This window comes from Mesocricetus auratus, unplaced genomic scaffold (assembly GCF_017639785.1).
Source record: "Mesocricetus auratus isolate SY011 unplaced genomic scaffold, BCM_Maur_2.0 Super-Scaffold_100027, whole genome shotgun sequence".
NCBI classification, from domain to species: Eukaryota; Metazoa; Chordata; class Mammalia; order Rodentia; family Cricetidae; genus Mesocricetus; species Mesocricetus auratus.
In genome coordinates, this window is record NW_024429208.1 from 10,028,546 (window position 1) to 10,048,159 (window position 19,614).

A 19,614-nucleotide genomic window follows, 5' to 3' on the forward strand; every position below is an offset into this window, starting at 1 on the left:
TTGCCTTTAAAATTAAGGAACTGGTAAGGACTTGGAGAAGATAGAACTAATAGAACTTTGTGGAAAGCTGTGTGAACCAGCTCGCCCAAGTCAGCAACTGCTCATGTGCTGGTAGTTCATAGTCTGTGGCCTGTGGTCTTTCCAGACATTGGACTCAAGACAGAGTTTCCTAGACAATAAACGTTGGTTTCCCAGACCACATTTTTATCAGAAGAATCAGTTCAAGGAAGGAATGTGGCAAGGTGTGGTGGCACATACCTTTAGTACTGGCACTCAGGAGGCAGAGGCAGGCAGATCTATGAGGCCAAAGCCAGCCTGGTCTACAGAGCTAATTCCAGGACAGCCTCTAAAACAATACAGAGAAACCCTGTCTTGAAAAATCAAACCAAAAGAAACAAACAACAAAAATAAGAAGAAGAGAATGTGGATTCTCTCATAATCATTTTGTTAAATTTTTGCTTTAAACATTTTGAAGTTATGCTAATACATTTACCTGTTTGTGGTTATATCTTCCTGGAAGATTTACCTTTTTATTATTAATGAAATATCTTCTGGTACTCTTTGCCTTAAAATCAATTTATTAAAATCTTTTATTAGTATAGTCATACCAACCTTGATGTTCATTAAAAAAGAAGTTCTTGACATAACAGTCTTGCTCAATTATGGAATGCTAGGATTACAGGCATGTGCCACTATGTTTAGCATTGTGTGCTTTTTCTTTTCTTTTTTTTGGGGGGGGGCGGGTTGAGACAGGGTTTCTCTGTGGCTTTGGAGGCTGTCCTGGAACTCGCTCTGTAGACCAGGCATGGTCTCGAACTCACAGAGATCCGCCTGCCTCTGCCTCCCGAGTGCTGGAATTAAAGGCATGCTCTACCAACACCCGGCTTCCTGTGCTTTTTCTTAGCTTTTTGTTTTTATAGATTTTTTCATTTAGGCTAATGAATATAAAGTGTCTTCCATGGAGATTACACTGTTAAATATTAACTTATTTTGATAATCTCTGCTTTTCCATTACAGGGCTGAGCCCGTGAACACTTAATGCAGTCACTGGTGTGGTCAGGGTTAGGTCGCCTTCTCATGGTTACCTTTCGCTGAGTTCCTGTGCTCCTTTTCTCTAACCTTTTATGCCACACTTTCCTAGGTGCTGAAATCCATGTCTGCTGTTACCTCAGCAATAGAATGTTGTAAGATTTGCCTTGAGAAGTCAGGGGAGCCGAGTATGATAGTGTGTACCTTTAACCCCAGCATCCCAGTACTCCAGAGGCCGAGGGAGGCCTGTGATCAGGAGTTCAAAGCCATCATTGACTGTGTAGTAAGTTCGAGGTCAGCCTGGCTTACATTATGAGACCCTCTCTCAAAGTAGAAATAAAAAGAGAAGAACAACACCCAAAAATAAGTGAAGAGAACAGAAAGTGCCTGTGGGAGATAATAGTCTTGGGCGTTCTTCGCAGTCCTGGTGCCCTTCATTCCCTCCTGAGGATCTGGGCCCGTGTGTATATCATTTCTCCTGATTTTAAGAATTTCCTCTAGCATTTCCTATTGTTTGGGTCTTTTGTACAAGTTTTCTTTTATTTAAAGCCCCTCCTCCATCTGTTGGTGACAAGTTTTGTTGCTTTGGTCAGGGTTTAAAATATTGGTTTAGACCCTAATCTGATAATTTTATGGGACTGTCCCAAACTGATTGTCTTATCTCTTCAGCACGGGTTCCAGTTTTGTTTGCTTGTTTTATATCCCGTAGTTTTATGTCACATCTGGTATTGTAGGGGATATCTTATGAGATTGGATTCTATAGGGCTTTGCCATTTTGTTTTGATGAACTTAGAGTCCACAGCCATCTCTGTTTGGGAAGTGAGCGTTTTGTTAAGTTTCTATAGCTGTAGCCTGCCTGCCTTCAGAGCCCGTTCTACGTCTGCATTAAATTGGGGTCAGTCTGAGTTTGGGCCATGTCTGCTGTTCTACTCAGGAAGAGTTGGTCTGATTAGATTTGTTTACTCTTCACCAGAAGAAAGGAAGGTAGACTTTAGTTGATGGAGAATTGTGGTCACTCTCTGTCCCTTTTTTTTTTTTTTTTTTTTTTTTTTTTGGTTTTTTGAGGCAGGGTTTCTCTATTGTTTTGGAGGTTGTCCTAGTACTTTTTTAACATTGATTTGCTTCTTATTGATACTTTCTTCCTTCTGGAATTTAAGGTATCTGCCTATCCTTAGCCTTTTCATTTCTCTTCCCATTCAAGCAACCTTTAGAATTATTTCATTTATTATAGATCAGGTGACTTAAGCTTAGGTGCTGCTAAGATGTGAGGATCCCCCTTGCAAGAGACCTATAGGTCCACCTTTGCTCCAGGTGATGCGAAGCGCTGCCTGTGTGCTTGTACGCATGACTCCAGGTGCTGGGTTTCGTGGAGAAAAGCAGTTTTACCTTGGTTTATTTTAGGACATTTCCATTCCCATCAACATAGGATATATTCCTACTGCTGTATTTTGAAATACGTTTTAGAAACCTCCATGTTCATGGGTTACCCATCCGACAGTCTTTCCATTTAATTTCCTTCCTCTTATATAAAATCATGTCATCTTATAGGTCAAACATAGTCTAGTTGAAGACCATCAGGTAAAACTAAGTAAAGCCGAGGAGAAGATTCAGCTAATGAAAGAAGAGTTCCACAAAAAGGAAGCTGAGTGGGAGCGTTCCCAGGAGGATCTCAGGAGAGACGCTGAAGGGAGACTAACCTCCATGTTTCTTGAGCTAAGAGAAAAGGCCGAGAGTGAGAAACAGTCCATAATAAGCAGGTTTGAGCTCCGGGAGTCTGGCATGAGGCACCTGCAGGAGCAGCAGGCGGCCCAGATCTTGGACCTGGAGAGATCTCTGATGGAGCAGCAGGGCCGCCTGAGGCAGCTGGAACAAGAGCTCACTAGAGATGAAGTTCTGCCCTGCAGCCGCTGCGGCCAGGAGCCCCTTGCGGCCCAGGATGAGGAGCACATCACGCTGCTCCGTGAGAAGGAAGACTGTGCCCTGCAGCTGATGATGGCCCAGAATAGGTGGGTGATGTTGTGGAATGGCGGCTTTGGTGTGGAGCCCCCTTCCCAAAGTGCTGGCGGAGGCTAAGAGGGACCTCGCAGGATCTAGAGTGGAGCTTGGTTGGGTAGAAACCCTGGAAGGAGGTGGAACAAGGTGTGGTATAACCCATTTGTACCGCTCACCCAGAGGGGGAGGCTGGTGCTCCATAGTCGGTGGGCTGGGGGATGGACAGCATGGTCAATCCTCTGCGGAGCTTGAGCGCCCCGCAGGAGCATGAGTGTGCGTGCATCTTGTATGTCTTCATCCTTGCTTGTTTCTGAGAAGAGGTCTCCTCCTTTTGTTACCCAAGCTTGTCTTAAAGGTACACTGCAGTGCTCTAGCCTCAGCCTCCTAAGTGCTGTAATTATAGATAAATCTCACCATATCTGGCTTTTATTTTGAGACACAGCCTTCTTGTATAGGCTTAGTTGACCTCATACCCTCTGTGTAGCCCTGGCTGGTTTCTAACTCCTAATCCTTCCACCTTAGTCTTCTGCATGCTGTGAGTACAGGTATATGCACTGTGCCCATTATGCTTTTGTTCTTTGTTTGCATGCTTTAAAGTTTCTGCGAGATAGCTTTTTAAAATAATAACTGAATTTAATGTTTTCACGTATTTAAATTCTTAGAAAATATTTTCTGTGTATGGATGGTGTTCTGCCTGTATGTATGCCTGTGCACTACATGTGTGCCTGTTACCTCTGGAGGCCAGAAGAGGGCATTAGATCCTCCAGAACTGGAGTTACAGACCTTTTTGAGCTTCCATGTGTGTGCAGGGAATTGAACCTGTGTCCTGAAAGAGCAGCCAGTGCCCTTAACTCCTCAGCCATCTCTCCATTCTCTCAATGACAGAATCTTCTTTTTTTCTTTTTTTTTTTTTGAGATAGAGTTTCTCTGTCATCCTGGCTGTCCTGAACTCACTGTTTAGACCAGGTGGTCTCAAATGCATTGAGCTCTGCCTGCCTCTGCCTCCCAAGTTCGAGGATTAAAGGTATTGCCACCATACCTGGCATTCAGTAGCAGAGTCTTAGGCCTCGCTTATGGGGTCTTATGTGGATGTGGCCTTCATTGAGTCGAGTGTTTTGTGGGTCTTTTAACCCTAATCATATTGTTTTAAAAGTAGCCATTTCCTTCTAAATCACATACTCCTTGAAGTTACGAATTTAGAACATTGACAGGCTATTCACCTCCTTTGGTGCCAGGTCTTTTGCAGCCGTAAGTCCTCAGGCTGTAGTGGCTAATGTTTACTTACCATGGGACTGTCGAATCTGCTGGTGGATTGGTCTCACTTCATTCTCCACCCTTCCCGGCTTCTTGGCATCAGGGATGCTAAGGAGTTCTCTGGGTTTGAGTTCAGACACAAACCCATGATTATCTGGGCCAGATCTGCAGCTCCCCAGGATCTGTCTCACAGAAATCCCACAGCAAAGCACTCTGTGGAAGACCCGTGGCTGAGCTGCACATAGAGTCACAACCCTTGGGACTGGAAGATGCTGGGTGGGGAAGGGAGCTTTTTGCAAAAGCATTGAAACCCTGAACTTGATTCCCTAGCACTCATGTAAAAACTGAGCCTGGCTGCACATGCCTGTAACTCCGTTGCTTGGGAGTGAATACTGATAATCCCAGAGGCTCCCTGGTCACCCATCTTAGCTGAAACAGTGAGCTGATTCAGGTTCAGTGGGATACTCTGGTTCAAGGGAATTAGACAGAGATCACTAAAAAAAGATATCTAATGCCCTCGTCTGGCCTCTGCATGTGTGTATGTGGTACATATGTGTGTGTGCGCGCACACACACACACACACACACACACACACACACACACACACACACACACACACACACAGACATACACTCTCTTGCAAGTCACAGCTCTTGTGTAGGTAAACTTAACAAGCTTACCATGAAATACAGCCTGTTCCTGCTGGGTACCTTGGCACTATCTGGTTGGTCACTGTTCCACAGGTGGGATTGGCTCCTCTAGACCCTCTTACACAATACTGTTCCAAATGCTGTCACAAGTAGCCTGTTGAGTCTGCTGTTTGAGGTCCTTCCTGCATGGATGTGTGTGCAGTTTGCTGTGTCTTCCCGTAGTCTTAAGAACTGGTGACACCATGGCTCCTGGCCATGCAGGTAGTTACTCAGGCTTCATTCCCATGTCCCATAAGTTTATCCTAGGGCAGATTCAAATCCAGTACCCAGGCATCTCTCTCTGTGGGAAGTGTGTGTCTTGTGGCTCAGAGGGGGTTAACGTACCGTGTGGTCGTGTGTCCTATTGCCTGTGTTCTCCTTGAGTGTTGCCTCAGGTTTTTGGAAGAGCGGAAAGAGCTTATGGAGAAGTTCGCCAAGGAACAGGATGCTTTCCTTCGGGATGCCCAGGAGAAGCACGCCCACGAGCTCCAGCTACTGCAGCAGGGACACCAGCAGCAGCTTCAGGCCCTGAGGATAGAGCTTGAGACCCAGCACCACTCTGAGCTCGCCGAGCAGCTCGCCTCCCTGGAGAGCAAGCAGCAGGCACTTGTTGAGTCTCACGTGGCTGAACTGCAGGTAAAACACAATGCTGAGATTAGCACTTTGCAGATGAAACATTTGGCAGATTTGCATGCGGTGGAATCCTTTTACTTGACCGACATTGAGACTATTCGGGATGAGCACAGAAAGGCTTTGGAGCTTTTGCGAGCAGAGCTCGAGGAGCAGCTACAGAAAAAGGACTCTTCTCACAATGAGATTTTGACTCATGAGCTGGAAAAACTAAAACTGAAACACGCCGAGGAGCTTCAGTCTGCAAAAGACAGCTCGAGAATCAAAATGCCTGCCAAATACACAGAGGAAGCGAAGGGCCTGGCCACTGACTTGCAAGGGACACAACAGGTGAGATGCTGGGGCCCCTTCCTTGACTCAGGGCAGGTGACTCTGTGGCTCACATATTGGCCACTTGTCATGTGTGTCTAGGAGTTTGTGGACATGCATCTCCGTGCCTTGTTTAACACTCGGAATGTGTCTGTGAATCATGTACCTATGTCTCTTGTGCCTGCGCCTGCCTCCCTGTGTGTATGGCACATGCATGTCTGGGTATGTGCATCTGTGTGTCACAGTCGGTTGATAGCAGTGATGATTTGTGGTCTCACTGTAGATGACAGTCACTTAGGGTTGTTGGGGGCTCAAGTCACATTTGCATTTTAGTTTGGAGTCCACAGAAGAAGGATCTGATTTCAGTGTTGTACATGCAAAGCCTTGGTTTCCCTTTTTTTTTATTGTTACTTCCTGAAATTCAATGGTTTTGTTTTGGTTTGGTTTTTGGAATGACGAGCAAGGATGCGATGGTTCTTTTGGCTGGCACTTGAAGTTTTTTATATGAAGAGGGAATTCCTGGCAAACTCACAGTTGGCTCATGACTGTCTGCAGGACACAGGAGTCAGTGACCATGAATAAGCCACACCCACTGACTTACAGCCCTTCCAGGGTGCTCTCTGCTTCCTTTGCCTTCCTGGGTGGTGGATGCTGTCTTGTCTCCCTGAAGTGGACTAGACTGTTGTGTGGTGTTGATGGAGCAGCTGGGAATGTCTGCCGTGGGTGATACATCCATCCCAGTGCCTACATTGACCTAGAGACTGGGGCCCTTCTCTTATTTCTCTGGACTGATTTGGAGAACTAACTGTTTAAGATGGCTGGGAGGATTCCAACTCAGTCCTGTGCTCTGGAACTGCAACTTTGGTTTTAGCAGACTGGTGTTCTCCCTTGCCACAAGCCAGTACAAGTCTGTGGACTGGACCCTATCCCAGTCCGGATCTGAACCCGTGGGCCGTCTTGATTCATTCGGTTTAAAGAAAATTTATGTTTGGGGCTGGAGAGATGGTCCAACACTTGATGCTCTTCCAGAGGATCCAAGTTTGGTTCCCAGCACACGTGTTAGGCAGCTCAGAGCTGTCTGTAACTCCAGCTGCAGTGGATTCAGCACCTCTGGCCTCTGTTGACGCATGCTCTCATACACGCCCACCCACATGCAGACACACCCCCATACGTAATTAAAAGTGATAGCAATACATCTTAAAATTAAAACCTGAGATAACATTTTAAAACAAGTAATGATTTTAAACCATGGCTGGACTTTATTGGTGGCAGAATGTAATTATAGGAAGCATTTGGGATGTTTACCTCTTCCTGCACATATTATACTCCTTGGGATGGGGAGGCCTGGGCTATGCTATGGCTTGACCCCTGTGGAAACTCTCTCACAGGAAGAACTGGCTGTGACTGTTCACAATCAAAGGCACCTGCTAGGGAAAGATGGAAATGCTGCTTTAGGTAGCGTGGGTGCCAAGGTCCTGCTGCACCCAACCGTGCCTCAGGAGCTGGGAGACCCACACACCGCTGAAATGCAGAAGCCACAAGCAGAGCTGGTCAAACCTCAAGAGCTGCCGGCATCTCAGGAACAGGCTGCACTGGTAAGCATTCCCTTGTATCGCCCCAAAGGGCGACACCTCGGGCGATGCTGCACCGACTAGGGCCAGGAGTTGATGGCCGTGGTGGAGCCACACTGGTCATGGATGAGCGGGTCCCTGCTTGAACTCAGCTCAGTTCAGTGGGGAGTAATGTTTAGCTTTGGTGTTGATTTGTGTTTATGTTTGTTCGCATTCATGTGGATGCACATTGTGTGAGGTTGAATGTCAAATGCCTTTCTTTCTTTCTTTCATTTTTTTTTTTTCTTCGAGACAGGGTTTCTCTGTGGCTTTGGAGGCTGTCCTGGAACTAGCTGTTGTAGACCAGGCTGGTCTCGAACTCACAGAGATCCACCTGCCGCTGCCTCACCACCACCACCGCCCAGCATCAAATGTGTTTCTTGATCACTCCCTCTTCCTTATTGAAGTTGAGTCTCTTGCTTGAATCCAGAAATCACTGTTTCAGCTAGTCTAGAAGATCCTGTCTTTGCCCTCTGCATACTGGGATTATAGGCAAGCCCACTTGCCTTTATGTGGTACTGGGGATTTGAACTCTTGTCCTCACAGCTAGGGCAAGCGCTTTACCCGTCTTAACAGCAGTGTTTAATTGCCTCTCACAAAGACAGGGCACAAGTAGGCCTTATTTGAACTGTTGATTCCATGTGGAGAGTAGAGGATGTGATGGAGCAAGCTGTGCACGGCTGGCTGTCACCCAGTATGGGTGAGGACTCCTCCTCAGCATGCGTTCTGTGTGGCTTGTCGTATCGCATGGCGATTTTGAGATGGAGTCTAACAAAGCAGTAGGAACCCTTCATGGACTTAGGAAGCTGACAAGGAGGGGCCTGGTTGAAGTCCCTGTGATCTATGTGGGCTCCTTCTCTGTGAAACAAAAAACAAAAACATTCCTCACTATGTTCTCCCAGTATGTGATACACTAAGAAGGCCCTGACCGGGTCAACTCCAATCCTACCTGCTGGGCCTGTGCACACAGGTCCATGTATAAACACACATGTGTATACAGTGCATACATTCTATGTTCACATATACATAGAACACAGTGTCTACACATATTCTGCACCTGTAGGCTAGAACCCGCCCCCAGAACCACCTGAGGACTGAGGCTCACTTGCCTGGGCGTTCTTAGATTTGAAAGGCTATTGTTTCAGGATCTTCTGGGCTTGGAAAGAGAAAAGTCTGCATTGCCTGCAAAGTAATTGGGTGTTTCTGTGAAGTGTGTCGGTTTATTGAGATGGTTTCTTTTTATAAATACTCTCCTTTGGGATGCTTTTTAAAAACAATGGTATGGGCTAGGGAGATGGGTCAGTGGTTAAGGCCCTGGCTGCTCTTTCAAAGGCCCTGAGTTCGACTCCTAGCACGAATGTGGCAATTCACAGTGGTCTGTAACTCCAGTCCCAGAGGGATTCAACACCCTCTGTTGGCTTCCATAGGCACCAGGCAAACAAGCAATGCACAGACCTATATGCAGGCAAGTTCCTATTACATAGAAAATAAAATTTATTTAAAAATAAAAACCTTAAGACTGCTGAGTGGGAGAAATGGGCTTCCCCACAGAAGACACACCAGTTGGGTTGCTTTCTAGTTTTCCATACTTGTCTTGGGTGGTGATGCTGGTGAGTACTAGAGGCATTCATGGTAGAACTGTCGAGTGTTTGGGGCATCTGTGGCAGTTCTGTTGCATGCTTGGCAGTATCTGCAGTGATACTGTTAGGGCTTGAGGTCTCTGCTAATTTTTAGTTATGGTGTAGGTTTGCTCCTGTCTCCTTGCCTGGGGATGTGCATAACTGATGCCTCTTCAAATAAAAGAGCAGTTGGCCGTGATGAGGTGGGGTGCTACTTTGCTTTTTTTTTTTTTTTTTTTTTGAGACAGGGTTTCTCTGTATTGTTTTGGAGGCTGTCCTGGAACTCACTCTGTAGACCAGGCTGGCCTCGAACTCACAGAGATCCGCCTGCCTCTGCCTCCTGAGTGCTGGGATTAAAGGGGTGCACCACCAATGCCCGGTGCTACTTTGCTAATTTATGTTAACTTAAAAACTACTATGCTTTGCTGGGTGGTGGCGGCACACGCCTTTGACCCTTGTACTTACTCGGAAGGCAGAGGCAGGCAGATCTCCAAGTTCAAGGCCTGCCTGGTCTCCAGAGCTGGTTCCAGGATAGCTGGGGCTGGTTAAAAACATTACTCCATTTTAATTGATGTGTGTGTGTGTGTGCAGTAGTGTGGGTGTGGTAGTCAGAGCACAAAGCCCAGGAGCCTGTACTGTGTTCCCACCCTGTGGGTTTCAAGGATGGACTGACTCAGTTGTTGGGCTTCATGCTAAGTGCTTTGGCCCACCGAGACGATTTGTGAGTCCTGTGCTACCTTTTTTTTGGGGGGTGGATTTCGGCATACACAATATTGGACAGTTCAGTAACAATTCAATAGCTGCATGCTGGCGTTGCTGTGTCCGCGTCCCCAATGTAGCTTCTCCATGTCGTACTGACTGGATAAGGCAACATGAATTCCTCCATCTCATCCCGTTTCCTGGCTTGAACTTCTGCCTCTTTCCAGCTTTGGTCTACACAGGGTCTTGTGTGCATGCACTGAGTCTTGAGTTTTCATTCCCTTGAGGGTGATTGGCTTTTTTTACCCTTTGCCCTGCGTTCATGTGGGCAGGTCCATAAGCATAACCAGTCTTGTCATGTGGTCAGACTTGCCTTAGCTGTGAGACAATTCCTCCGGTGTCTTCTCCGGCTGTGACAGACACTTCAGAGAACCTCTCAGAGTGCTCCCCAGGATGCCCAGGGCCAGTGTCCCAAAATAGCAGGGACATGCTGTTCTTGCTGTCCTCCATGCTCTGTTGAGCCACAAATATCTTGCACCTGTCTGGAGAGCAAAGTCTCTTCTCGGCGTCCTCATTGACTAGAATTCTTGTTAGTCAGGTGGTTGCTACCCAGTTCACCGCCTTTGGGAGTTTGCCTGTGAAAAATATTCTCTGAAAATGTAAGCTTGATTTCTTCCTTCTTTCTTTCCTTCCTTCCTTCCTTTTTTTGCTTTTTGAGACAGGGGTTCTGTGTAGCCCTGGCTGTCCTGGAACTCGCTCTGTAGATCAGGCTGGCCTCGAACTCACAGAGATCCACCCGCCTCCGCCTCGTGAGTGCTGGAATTAAAGGCATGTGCCACCAATGGCCAGTTAGATTTCTTTTTGATAGAACTGTGCATCCCATGAAGAAGTCTCCCTGGCTGTGGTCCAGAAGCAGCTGCAGAGTGACCAGTGGTGACTGTATAGGGTGTTTCATGTTTTCTTGTACAAAACCCAAACCTGTTCATAGGCTTACCTTTGCAAGTGGTAGGAGAACTGTAGTCGGTTTTATGTAGCTTGAATGTCTGTACTTCGAATTAGCAGTGTTCCTCTTTATTCTCAGTGGTGTTCTTTGTGCACTGACTTTCCCTTTTGTTCTTTCCAAGACATGTTTATTCTAGTTACTAATACGCAATACTTTTCTATGTCTTTGTGGGTGTTTAGAGAAACCTGACTTTTTAAAACGTTTCTTGAAAGTTTCATTTGTGTGCGCACGTGCATGCCGCGTGTGTATGGTGCCTGTGGAAGCCAGAAGAGGGCGTTGGATCCTCAGGAACTGGAGTTATGAGTGGTTGTTAGCTGACTGATGGGTGCTGGAAACCAAACTCAGGTCTTGTGGAAGTTCAGTAAGTGCTGAGTCATCCCTCCTGCCCCTAAAACGCCATTTTTTATTTTGACTGTACCAGCAAATACGGTTTTGTTTTTTATGGCTGGAAGTAAAAATGGTTGTAAAGAGGCCAAGGCAGCTAGAGGTGGGGAGAAGTTGCAGGGGTGGAGCATTTGATAAAGTTACCTGCTCAGATTAGCTTTGCAACTGTGGTGAAACCCTGTGAGAGTCCAGCCACAGACCTGTGAGGCTGCCCCATCTGATCCTGGACATGAGATCCTCCCTGTTTGCCCCGCTGCAGGCTTCCCTAGGACAGACAGTGTGTTCTGCAGGGCGGCTCTGCTGCCTCGTGGGAGGTTGGACTGTGCTAACTCCCGTTGGAATACGTGTATCCTATGTACAAGAAGGTATTTCGTGTGTCTCTAGAAGACTGCAGTGAGCCATCCTCTAGCCAAGTAGTTCTTGCAGCTCAGCTTCAAGACCAGAGTCAGCCTGTGTAGATCTGGGCTCAGTGAGGCCCTGTGCTCCATTATTGACCTTTCCTAATGGGATCCTATGTGAGCCACTCTCTGTTCATGGTCAGTGACACGACCTCCAGCTGAATACAGGGGACACAGTCTGCTGGCTCTTCTATTTTATTGCAGAAGAGATCTAAAAATGACTTGAAAAGCATGTTTTTCTCTTTGAAGATTTCTTTTTATTTACATATATGTGTAAATACCACCTGCTCAATCTATCACACACACACACCTTTATCTGCTAAGCTATCTCTCCATTTTTTAATTGACTGGCTTTATAATCTGTTAAAGTATAAATGCCTATTCATACAATTGATCTTGCAAAATCGAGCACATCACATCTCTGTTCTGATAGCTGTCACCCACGGCAGGGTCAGTGAGCTGGTATGTGTACGCCAGGTAGTGTGTTGTGCGTGACAGCATATTCTCATTGCTGTATCTCTTGCTCTTTGTGTGTATACTGCGACCAAAGGGAGTTCTGTGATTTTCAAACCCCCATGGCTACTAAATGCTAGAGCCACACTCCATCCTATTGGAGTGTTTGACGGGATTGGGGCAGTGGCCTGTCGGCAGCAACGGGTCAAAGGGACATAGTCCCAACCACAGAGACCTTACTTGTGCTGGGAGGTAGACTCACTTAATGGTGACTGCATAGGAAGATGGGTGGCCAACAGGGCAATCAAAGCCTAGGGTGAGGCTTTGGAAACAGTCAGATCCAAACCTGTGGGGCTATATGAGGGAGCAACAGCCTCTCAAAGTATCTGGAAAGGCATAGTGTACATATTGCTGAAGAAAAAAAAAATACCATTTTGTCAAAAGTAATGAAATAGAAAAGCCCACATAGCCCATATGGCACTAAGATCTGTGCACACACACACAACACGCAAACACACAAATTCAGTAAAAAAGAGCTGCTTTGTGTGTAAGAGGCTGAGGCAGGAGGATCTCAAGTTGTCAGGCTTGGCAGCAAGTGCCTTTACCCACTGAGCCATTTTGCTGGCTTAACCACCTCTGTTGTACATTGAGAATCAGGTATGTGCAATGTCGTTGACTCATTTTCATGTGCTTCATTTTGTGATGGTACCAAAGTAGGGCCGGTGACTTTGTCCATTTTCCTACTCTAATCGTTAAGTCACTGTGGTTTTTCTTTTGTGTCTCCTGTCACAAGGGTGTGAGGCTTCTCAAGATGCCTGCACATACCCAGCATGACTGGGAGATTGTAGACTCACTCTACTGGAAGTGCCTGTGCTCGGCCACACTTCACACCCTACTTGTCTGTTCAACCCTACCTGTCCTGCTGGTTTTGAGGCTATGAAATGATGTCATGTTCCTTAATTTGCATCTCCTTGTTTGCTGATAAGTTGAGCATCTCTTCATATGTTTGTTTGTAGTCAGTTTATGGTTTTCAAATGTGAAATACCTGCTTGTATCTTTTGGTATTTTTTTCTATTTTTGATTTTTTTTATTCTGAAATATTTTTGTGAATTTTGGTTTTGTTTTGTTTTTCAAGACAGGGGTGCTCTGTGTATAGCCCTGTCTGCCCTGATACTGACTCTGTAGACTCAACAGAGATCCGCTTGCTTCTGCCTCCCAAGTGCTGGGATTAAAGGCTTGTGCCACCACTGCCAGGTACTTTTTGGGATTGTTTCAGATTTCTGATTGTTTTGTTTTGAACTAGGATCTGATTTTGTTGTCCAAATTGGCTTTGAATTTGTGATCCTCTAATTGTGTTCCTCTGTCTCTGAGTGCTGAGATTACAGGCATGTGATACCATGCTGGACTTTCTGGGAGAGTGGGGGCCGTGCTGTGGCTTATGTGTGCTAAGTGAGCCATACGCCATCTTGTTAGGTTGTGGTTGCTGAATCGTCTTACTGCGTTTTTCTCCCCTCACGCTTAGACTTTGGTGCTTGCCTGACAGAACTTCCCCTATTTTATACAGACATTCTCCCTCCATGTGGGAGGGCATGAGGTATGGGGAGCTGCTTCCCAGGCAGCCAGGGTCTGGGTTCTCACGAGTGGTAGCTGCTGGCCTCTCCCATCTCCCTCCCCTTGGGAGCCTCTGGAGTCCTGGGGCTCCACTCTCAATCTCGTTTGTGTTAGGGCTCTCCCAGAATGCCCTGATAGTTGTGATTGAGTTGACTTTGATACATTGATTTCTTTGTGGGATGGAGGCCCCAAGACGTTTTTTCCATATGATGTGCATAAATGCCAGGATGGCAAATTTTTAAAATGATTTTTACTTCAGGTTGAGGCACAAAAATGCTTGGGACTAGTAACATTTTTTTCTTTTCTTTTTTTCTTTTTTTTTTTTTTTAGTATACAGTATCTTCAGGGTGGGATCCAAGTCTAAACACAAAGTTCATTTATGTTTCTCAGAGCTTGAAGGCAATTTTATGTAATATTTTTAGTGCTCTTACATTTTGACTGCAGCTCCCTCACAAGGTCAGGTGTAGAGTTTTCTACTCTGGCATCTGCACACAGGGATCAGAGTTTTCGGCACTTTGGGTTTTGAATTTCACGTTAGGTGTGCTCCACCTAACTGCTATTTCCAATCCCAGAAATTACTCAATATTGAGTCAGAGCATGGTTCTTCCATATGGTTAGATTTAATTTATTTAGTAATATTATGAAGTCAGTGGGACTTTAGTGAGTCCTTCAAATGGTTTCCTCTGCTTGCAGAGCCTGTTCGTTCCTTTAATCCTTCTCAGTTGTTTATCTCTTGGTTTTTTGGGGGGACAGGATCATGTCACATGGTCCAGATTGATCTGGAACTCTTATAGCCTCCTCAGTGCTCAGCCTTTCTTTTTTACAATCCAGCTTTACTAAGATATTGGCTTCTACTTCCTGTCTTGGCTAATGTTGCTAGAGGGCCCATAGCCCCCACAACCCAAATATGAGTGGGCAGAATGGGATTAGTAGACAGACAAAGCTCTGTGACTGTGTCAGACTAGCCACCTCCAGGACCACTTGTAGGGTCAGACAAGGATTTGCCAGGAATCTCTTGCACACCAGCTGTTGGAGAGCTAGACATTCTCCCTGAAACTGTCTGGGACATCGTTTCACATGCTGGTAGCATTTGGTGCGTGCGCGTGCGCGCGCGTGTGTGCAGAGACACTAAAAGTGTTAAATACCCTCTTCTATCACTACCTATTCTTTCGAGGCAGTATATGTAGCTGGAGTTTATTTCTAGCCTGGTCCCGCATCCGATTAGCCCCAAATAAACAAATAAAAAAACTTATATTAACTTACAAACAGTTGGCTGATGGCTTAGGCTTCTTATTGATTAGCTCTGCCTTAATTATTAACCCATTTCTATTAATCTATATATTTCCACAAGGCTGTGGCTTACCCTTAACTGGGTATGTTACTCCTTCGGCACCATGGCGTCTCTTCTTGAGGCTTCTCCCCGCCTCCTCTCGGCATCCTTGTTCTTGCCTGGTAGCCCCTCATATACTTCCTGCCTGGCAACTCACCAATCAGTGTCTTATTCATCCACCAGTAAGAGAAACATATATACAGAAGGACATCCTCCATCAAGTATAATTACTTGGACTGGGACCCATGTATTCTCAGGTATACTGGAAGCCACCAAGTCCCTATGATCCTCCTGCCTCTGACCCTCCTGGAGCTGGGTTTATGATAGGTTGTTCTATGGGTGCCAGAATCTGAATTCCAGTCCTCACGATTGCCCAGACGCTCTTAACTACAGAGCCTTTTCTTTAGCGTAGCCTGTTTAACTTCTGTACGTTGTATGTTGTTACGTCACGTGGGCTGTCGGCCGACTGTGACCTGCTGTAGCAATAGTGCCACGGGCAGGTGAGCCCCAGCTCAGTGCTGTGCAGCGTACAGCTTCTTGTCTTTATCCTTGTCTTTTGTCCTGACCTAGAGTATGCCACAGGCTGATGTCTGCCCTGACACAGATGTGGATACTCGTTGAGGGGTAGAGAGATGCTTCTGTTTGACCAGAGGGCAATATCGGCAATGTTCTACCTGATGTCTCCACAGGCATGGGTGGCAATTGTGGTCTCCTTTGTACTTTTCTCTTTCACTTGAGGGTGTCCACGTTCTTGTCAGCAGACCCATGGACTCTTGGAAAGTCTCTGTCCCTCACAGTTGGCCCAGGCCAAAGACCCTTGGATTAAGGGTGCTCTGGGAGGTACCTTTTCCATGTAAGCTAAACTACATTAGATTACTGGGATCTGGCTACTGCTTAGGACAGCGTGACAAGCCTGTGTAACCAGCAACGGGAAAGCTGGTCTACCTGCTGCTGTCCCGAACTGCTGAGGTGCCTAGTCTCTGTTTTGTGTGTTTGTTATTGTTTTTGAAACAGCATCTTTTTACATAGCCCTGGCGCTCCTAGAACTTAATTATGTAGACTAAGCTTGCCTCAGACTCAGAGATACTACTGCCCCGTCTCCTGAGTGCTGGGATCGAAGGTGTGTGCTACGACACCTAGCTTGCCTCCGGTTTGTGAAGAGAAACATGTAAGAAGGATTTTCGTCTGCATGGTGACTAATTTCACTGTGAATGACTAGGTACAGGAGTTTTATTTTGAATTATTATTTGTGAGGTAGATTCTATAAAACTGACTTTTTTTTTTTTTTTTTTTTTTGGTTTTCGAGACAAGGTTTCTCTGGCTTTGGAGACTGTCCTGGAACTAGCTGTTGTAGATCCACCTGCCTTTGCCTCCTGGGTGCTGGGATTAAAGGCGTGCACCACCACTGCCCGGCTTAAGTAGGAACTCTTTATAGATAATTCTTTGGTATTAATAAATGATGAAGGAAACACCAGTACCTCCTTCACCCAGTGTTCATCATTTGTCATTTTCTGTTAGATGTAATGCAGAACTGGGATGACATTTTCTGCAGTTATCTGCTTTAACTGAGTAAGCACTTTTTCTCAACAGCTGAAAGGCCAGGTCTTCTCGCTGAGTCGGGAGGTGGAAGAGTGCCGAGCTGAGCTGGAGAGGCTGCAGCAGAGGAGGGAGCGGGAGAACCAGGAGGGCGCCACTCTCATCTGCATGCTCAGGGCTGATGCAGACCTGGCTCGGAGCGAAGGGTCAGTGCTTGCCTGTCAGTCAACGTGGCTGCTCAGCTAGCCACATGGCCGCTCCTGTCTCCCAGCCCACTGTGCTGGCTGTGGGGTTTCTGGACATACCACCATCTGGGGGGTTTCTGACGTACCACCATCTGGGGGGTTTCTGGACATACCACCATCTGGGGCGTTTCTGACGTACCACCATCTGGGGGTTTCTGGACATACCACCATCTGGGGGTTTCTGATGTACCACCACCTGGGGGGTTTCTGATGTACCACCATCTGGGGGTTTCTGATGTACCACCATCTGGGGGTTTCTGGACGTACCACCATCTGGGGGTTTCTGGACGTACCACCATCTGGGGTTGACAGACACTAGCCACAGTCTCCAGTCTCAAAGACTGAGCATTAGCTACTTGCACACCCGACACTTTGCCAGCTGTTCATATATCACCAAACAGTAGCAAAACCCATTGTTTTATTAAAGTCCTATTGTGTCCCCTGTAATCACCCTACCCCAGGTAGTTAACTACTTGATACCTTGTAGGCCTTTCCTGTGGTAGCTTAGTGTCAGGGTCAGAGAACAGCAACCTTTGGGACGGTATCTTAGGACTTGGGACTCTACGTGGCATTTGTAGATAGGTGGTTAGCATTCTGCGAAGGGCATGGAAGATTCTCAGGGCTAAGAACAGCTCCGGTGACAGTTGTTCTCTATCATAGGAAGGTACTCCAAGATGCTCTGAGGAGACTGCTTGATTTGTTTGGAGAAACACTGAAGACAGCTGTCACCCTAAAGAGCCGAATCAGTGAGCGTGCGGGTCTCCTCCTGGACCATGTGGATGCTACGGATACAAGCGATGCCCGGTTAGCAGGTACATGCCCAAGATGGGTTGCCTGTTAGGGCCGTGTGTACTGGGAAGGGGTCCTAGAATGTCCCCGGGAGCTGTGTTCACTGTCAGTCCCCATACAGTGGGAGGGCAAGGGTCAGGCCTAGGTAAGGTTCTCAGGGTTGGTTGCTGTTTTGCTAAGGAGTTGGGTCATCACCCTAACCCCTCCAAATTCTTCAACCGGATGGTGAGCTTGCTGAGTAAAGAGGTGAATATCTGTTTGTCTGTCTTGTAGCTGCAGCCCTTGGCGATATGTGGTCTGATGAGGGTCTACTTGAGATAGACAGAACTTTGCCTGAAGGGGCAGAAACGTCTTCAGTGTGTGAAATTAGCAGTCATGTGTGTGAAAGCTTTTTTATGAGCCCTGACAACACACTGGAATGTGAGCAGCCAATTAGGAAAGTCTACCAGAGCCTCAGCAGGGCTGTTGATGGCCTCCTGGAGATGGCCCTGGACTCCTCCAAACAGGTGAGGCCCAAGCCCGTAACGGGCCAGTAGAGAGGCGGTAGTGGTGTGCTGACAGAGCCGTGGCCACCGCTGCTGCCGTGTGGCTGATTCCGCAGCCCACAAAGAACCTCTTCGTGGTCCAGGTAGGTCTGAATCCATGGGTGCCGTAGACGGAATGTTCCCTCTTAGCTGTTGGAAACTAGGGTTTCTGGTTCTTGCTTCTTCCTCACCCATCAAATCTTAAGCCCAGTTGTTTAGTGGGACCCACTGTCCTCTCTCAGGAACCAACATGTCTGGAATCTCACTTCTAATCGGGTGCTTTGGCTGGCCTCCATGTGCATCTGTAAGGAAGCCCCCATTCTGAGAGTGTCTAATGGTCCACAGGATCAGACTTTGCAATAGGGTATCCTAGCAAGTACCACAGGGGGCTGAGGAACCCACTGTTTGGGATCTCTGTGAGTTCAGGGAAAGCCAGGGCTACACAGAGAAACTGTGTCTCGAAAAACAAAAACAAAAAGACAAGACCTGCCTTTTGGAGGATGCGTCTTTGGGGAAGGATTTGGGAGACTTAGAGGGTCTGTCACAGAGCCCTGTGGGAGGTACAGGAGCCCTCGGAAGCTGATGCCAGGTCAGCGGCAGCAGGCTGGGGTAGGATTGCGGTTCAGATAGGCCTCTGCAGAACCACGTCTGACCTTGGCTGCAGGAAGGTACAGGAGCCGGAGGAAGCAGCCTGTTGGAGGATGGGAAGACAGATATATTAGAAGTGGCCTCTGGACCATTGTCAAGAAAGACCTTAGAGGCCAGTGGACAACTTGAGCCCCAAGAAAGGCCAGAGTTGTGCTATTAATGAGGGGCTGAGCGAGGCCGGGCCTGGACGCTCTGTTGTCTGCTGGGGGCATGGGGTGTAGGTGTTCTGTGTTTAGAGTCCCACTGAGTCCTGTAGATGATGACCTTGGAAGTTCTAGACAAGACATGAATGCTGGAAGGAGGGGTGTCACAGACAGCTAACAAGGCGCTGTGACTGCTCTGCTGCCGTGGCACTGTCACCTCAGCTCTGCTGGTGATGACCCTGGGATCACGGTGTGCTACAATTCTACTGATGCTAACTTCCCCACCCACCCACTCTGTTCCTCTCTCCTTCCTTCTCTTCTCCCTCCCGTTCATACCCTCTGTATTTTTCATATGTAGCTGTGATTGTCAAATATATCTCCACAGCTGGAGGAAGCACGCCAGCTCCATTGCTGTGTGGAGAAAGAGTTCCGTCATAGGAACGAGGAGATGGCACAGTCTGTGCAGAAGCAACAGGAGCTGCTGGAACACCTGAGGCAGGAGAGTGCCGCCAAGGATGGGCTGGCGCTGGAGCTGCACACAGCAGAGGGTGAGTGGCATGCTGTGTGACTGGAGTGAGGTGTCCTGTTTCAGACATGCAGGAAGCATGGGAGGCAAACTGTCTAAGCCACCTTGTCAGGGCGAGGCACCAGTGTGTCCCGCAGTAAGTTTTATTTGGTAAGTGTCACTGGCTCAGGGAACCCATGTGGTTGATGGGTCT

At 47.2% G+C, this 19,614-nt stretch overlaps 1 protein-coding gene across 5 annotated transcripts in view; it reads left to right on the top strand.

Annotated features, from left to right (window-relative positions):
* Pcnt (pericentrin) overlaps window positions 1-19,614 on the top strand; it is an 81,812-nt gene that overhangs the window by 19,384 nt on the left and 42,814 nt on the right. For all 5 annotated transcript variants that reach the window (XM_040732130.1, XM_040732131.1, XM_040732133.1 and 2 more), the window contains exons 13-19: window positions 2,578-3,035; window positions 5,360-5,924; window positions 7,292-7,498; window positions 16,601-16,752; window positions 17,452-17,603; window positions 17,854-18,086; window positions 19,281-19,443. In XM_040732130.1, the coding sequence (XP_040588064.1) occupies window positions 2,578-3,035; window positions 5,360-5,924; window positions 7,292-7,498; window positions 16,601-16,752; window positions 17,452-17,603; window positions 17,854-18,086; window positions 19,281-19,443 (1,930 nt within the window). The remainder of the gene's footprint in view (window positions 1-2,577; window positions 3,036-5,359; window positions 5,925-7,291; window positions 7,499-16,600; window positions 16,753-17,451; window positions 17,604-17,853; window positions 18,087-19,280; window positions 19,444-19,614) is intronic.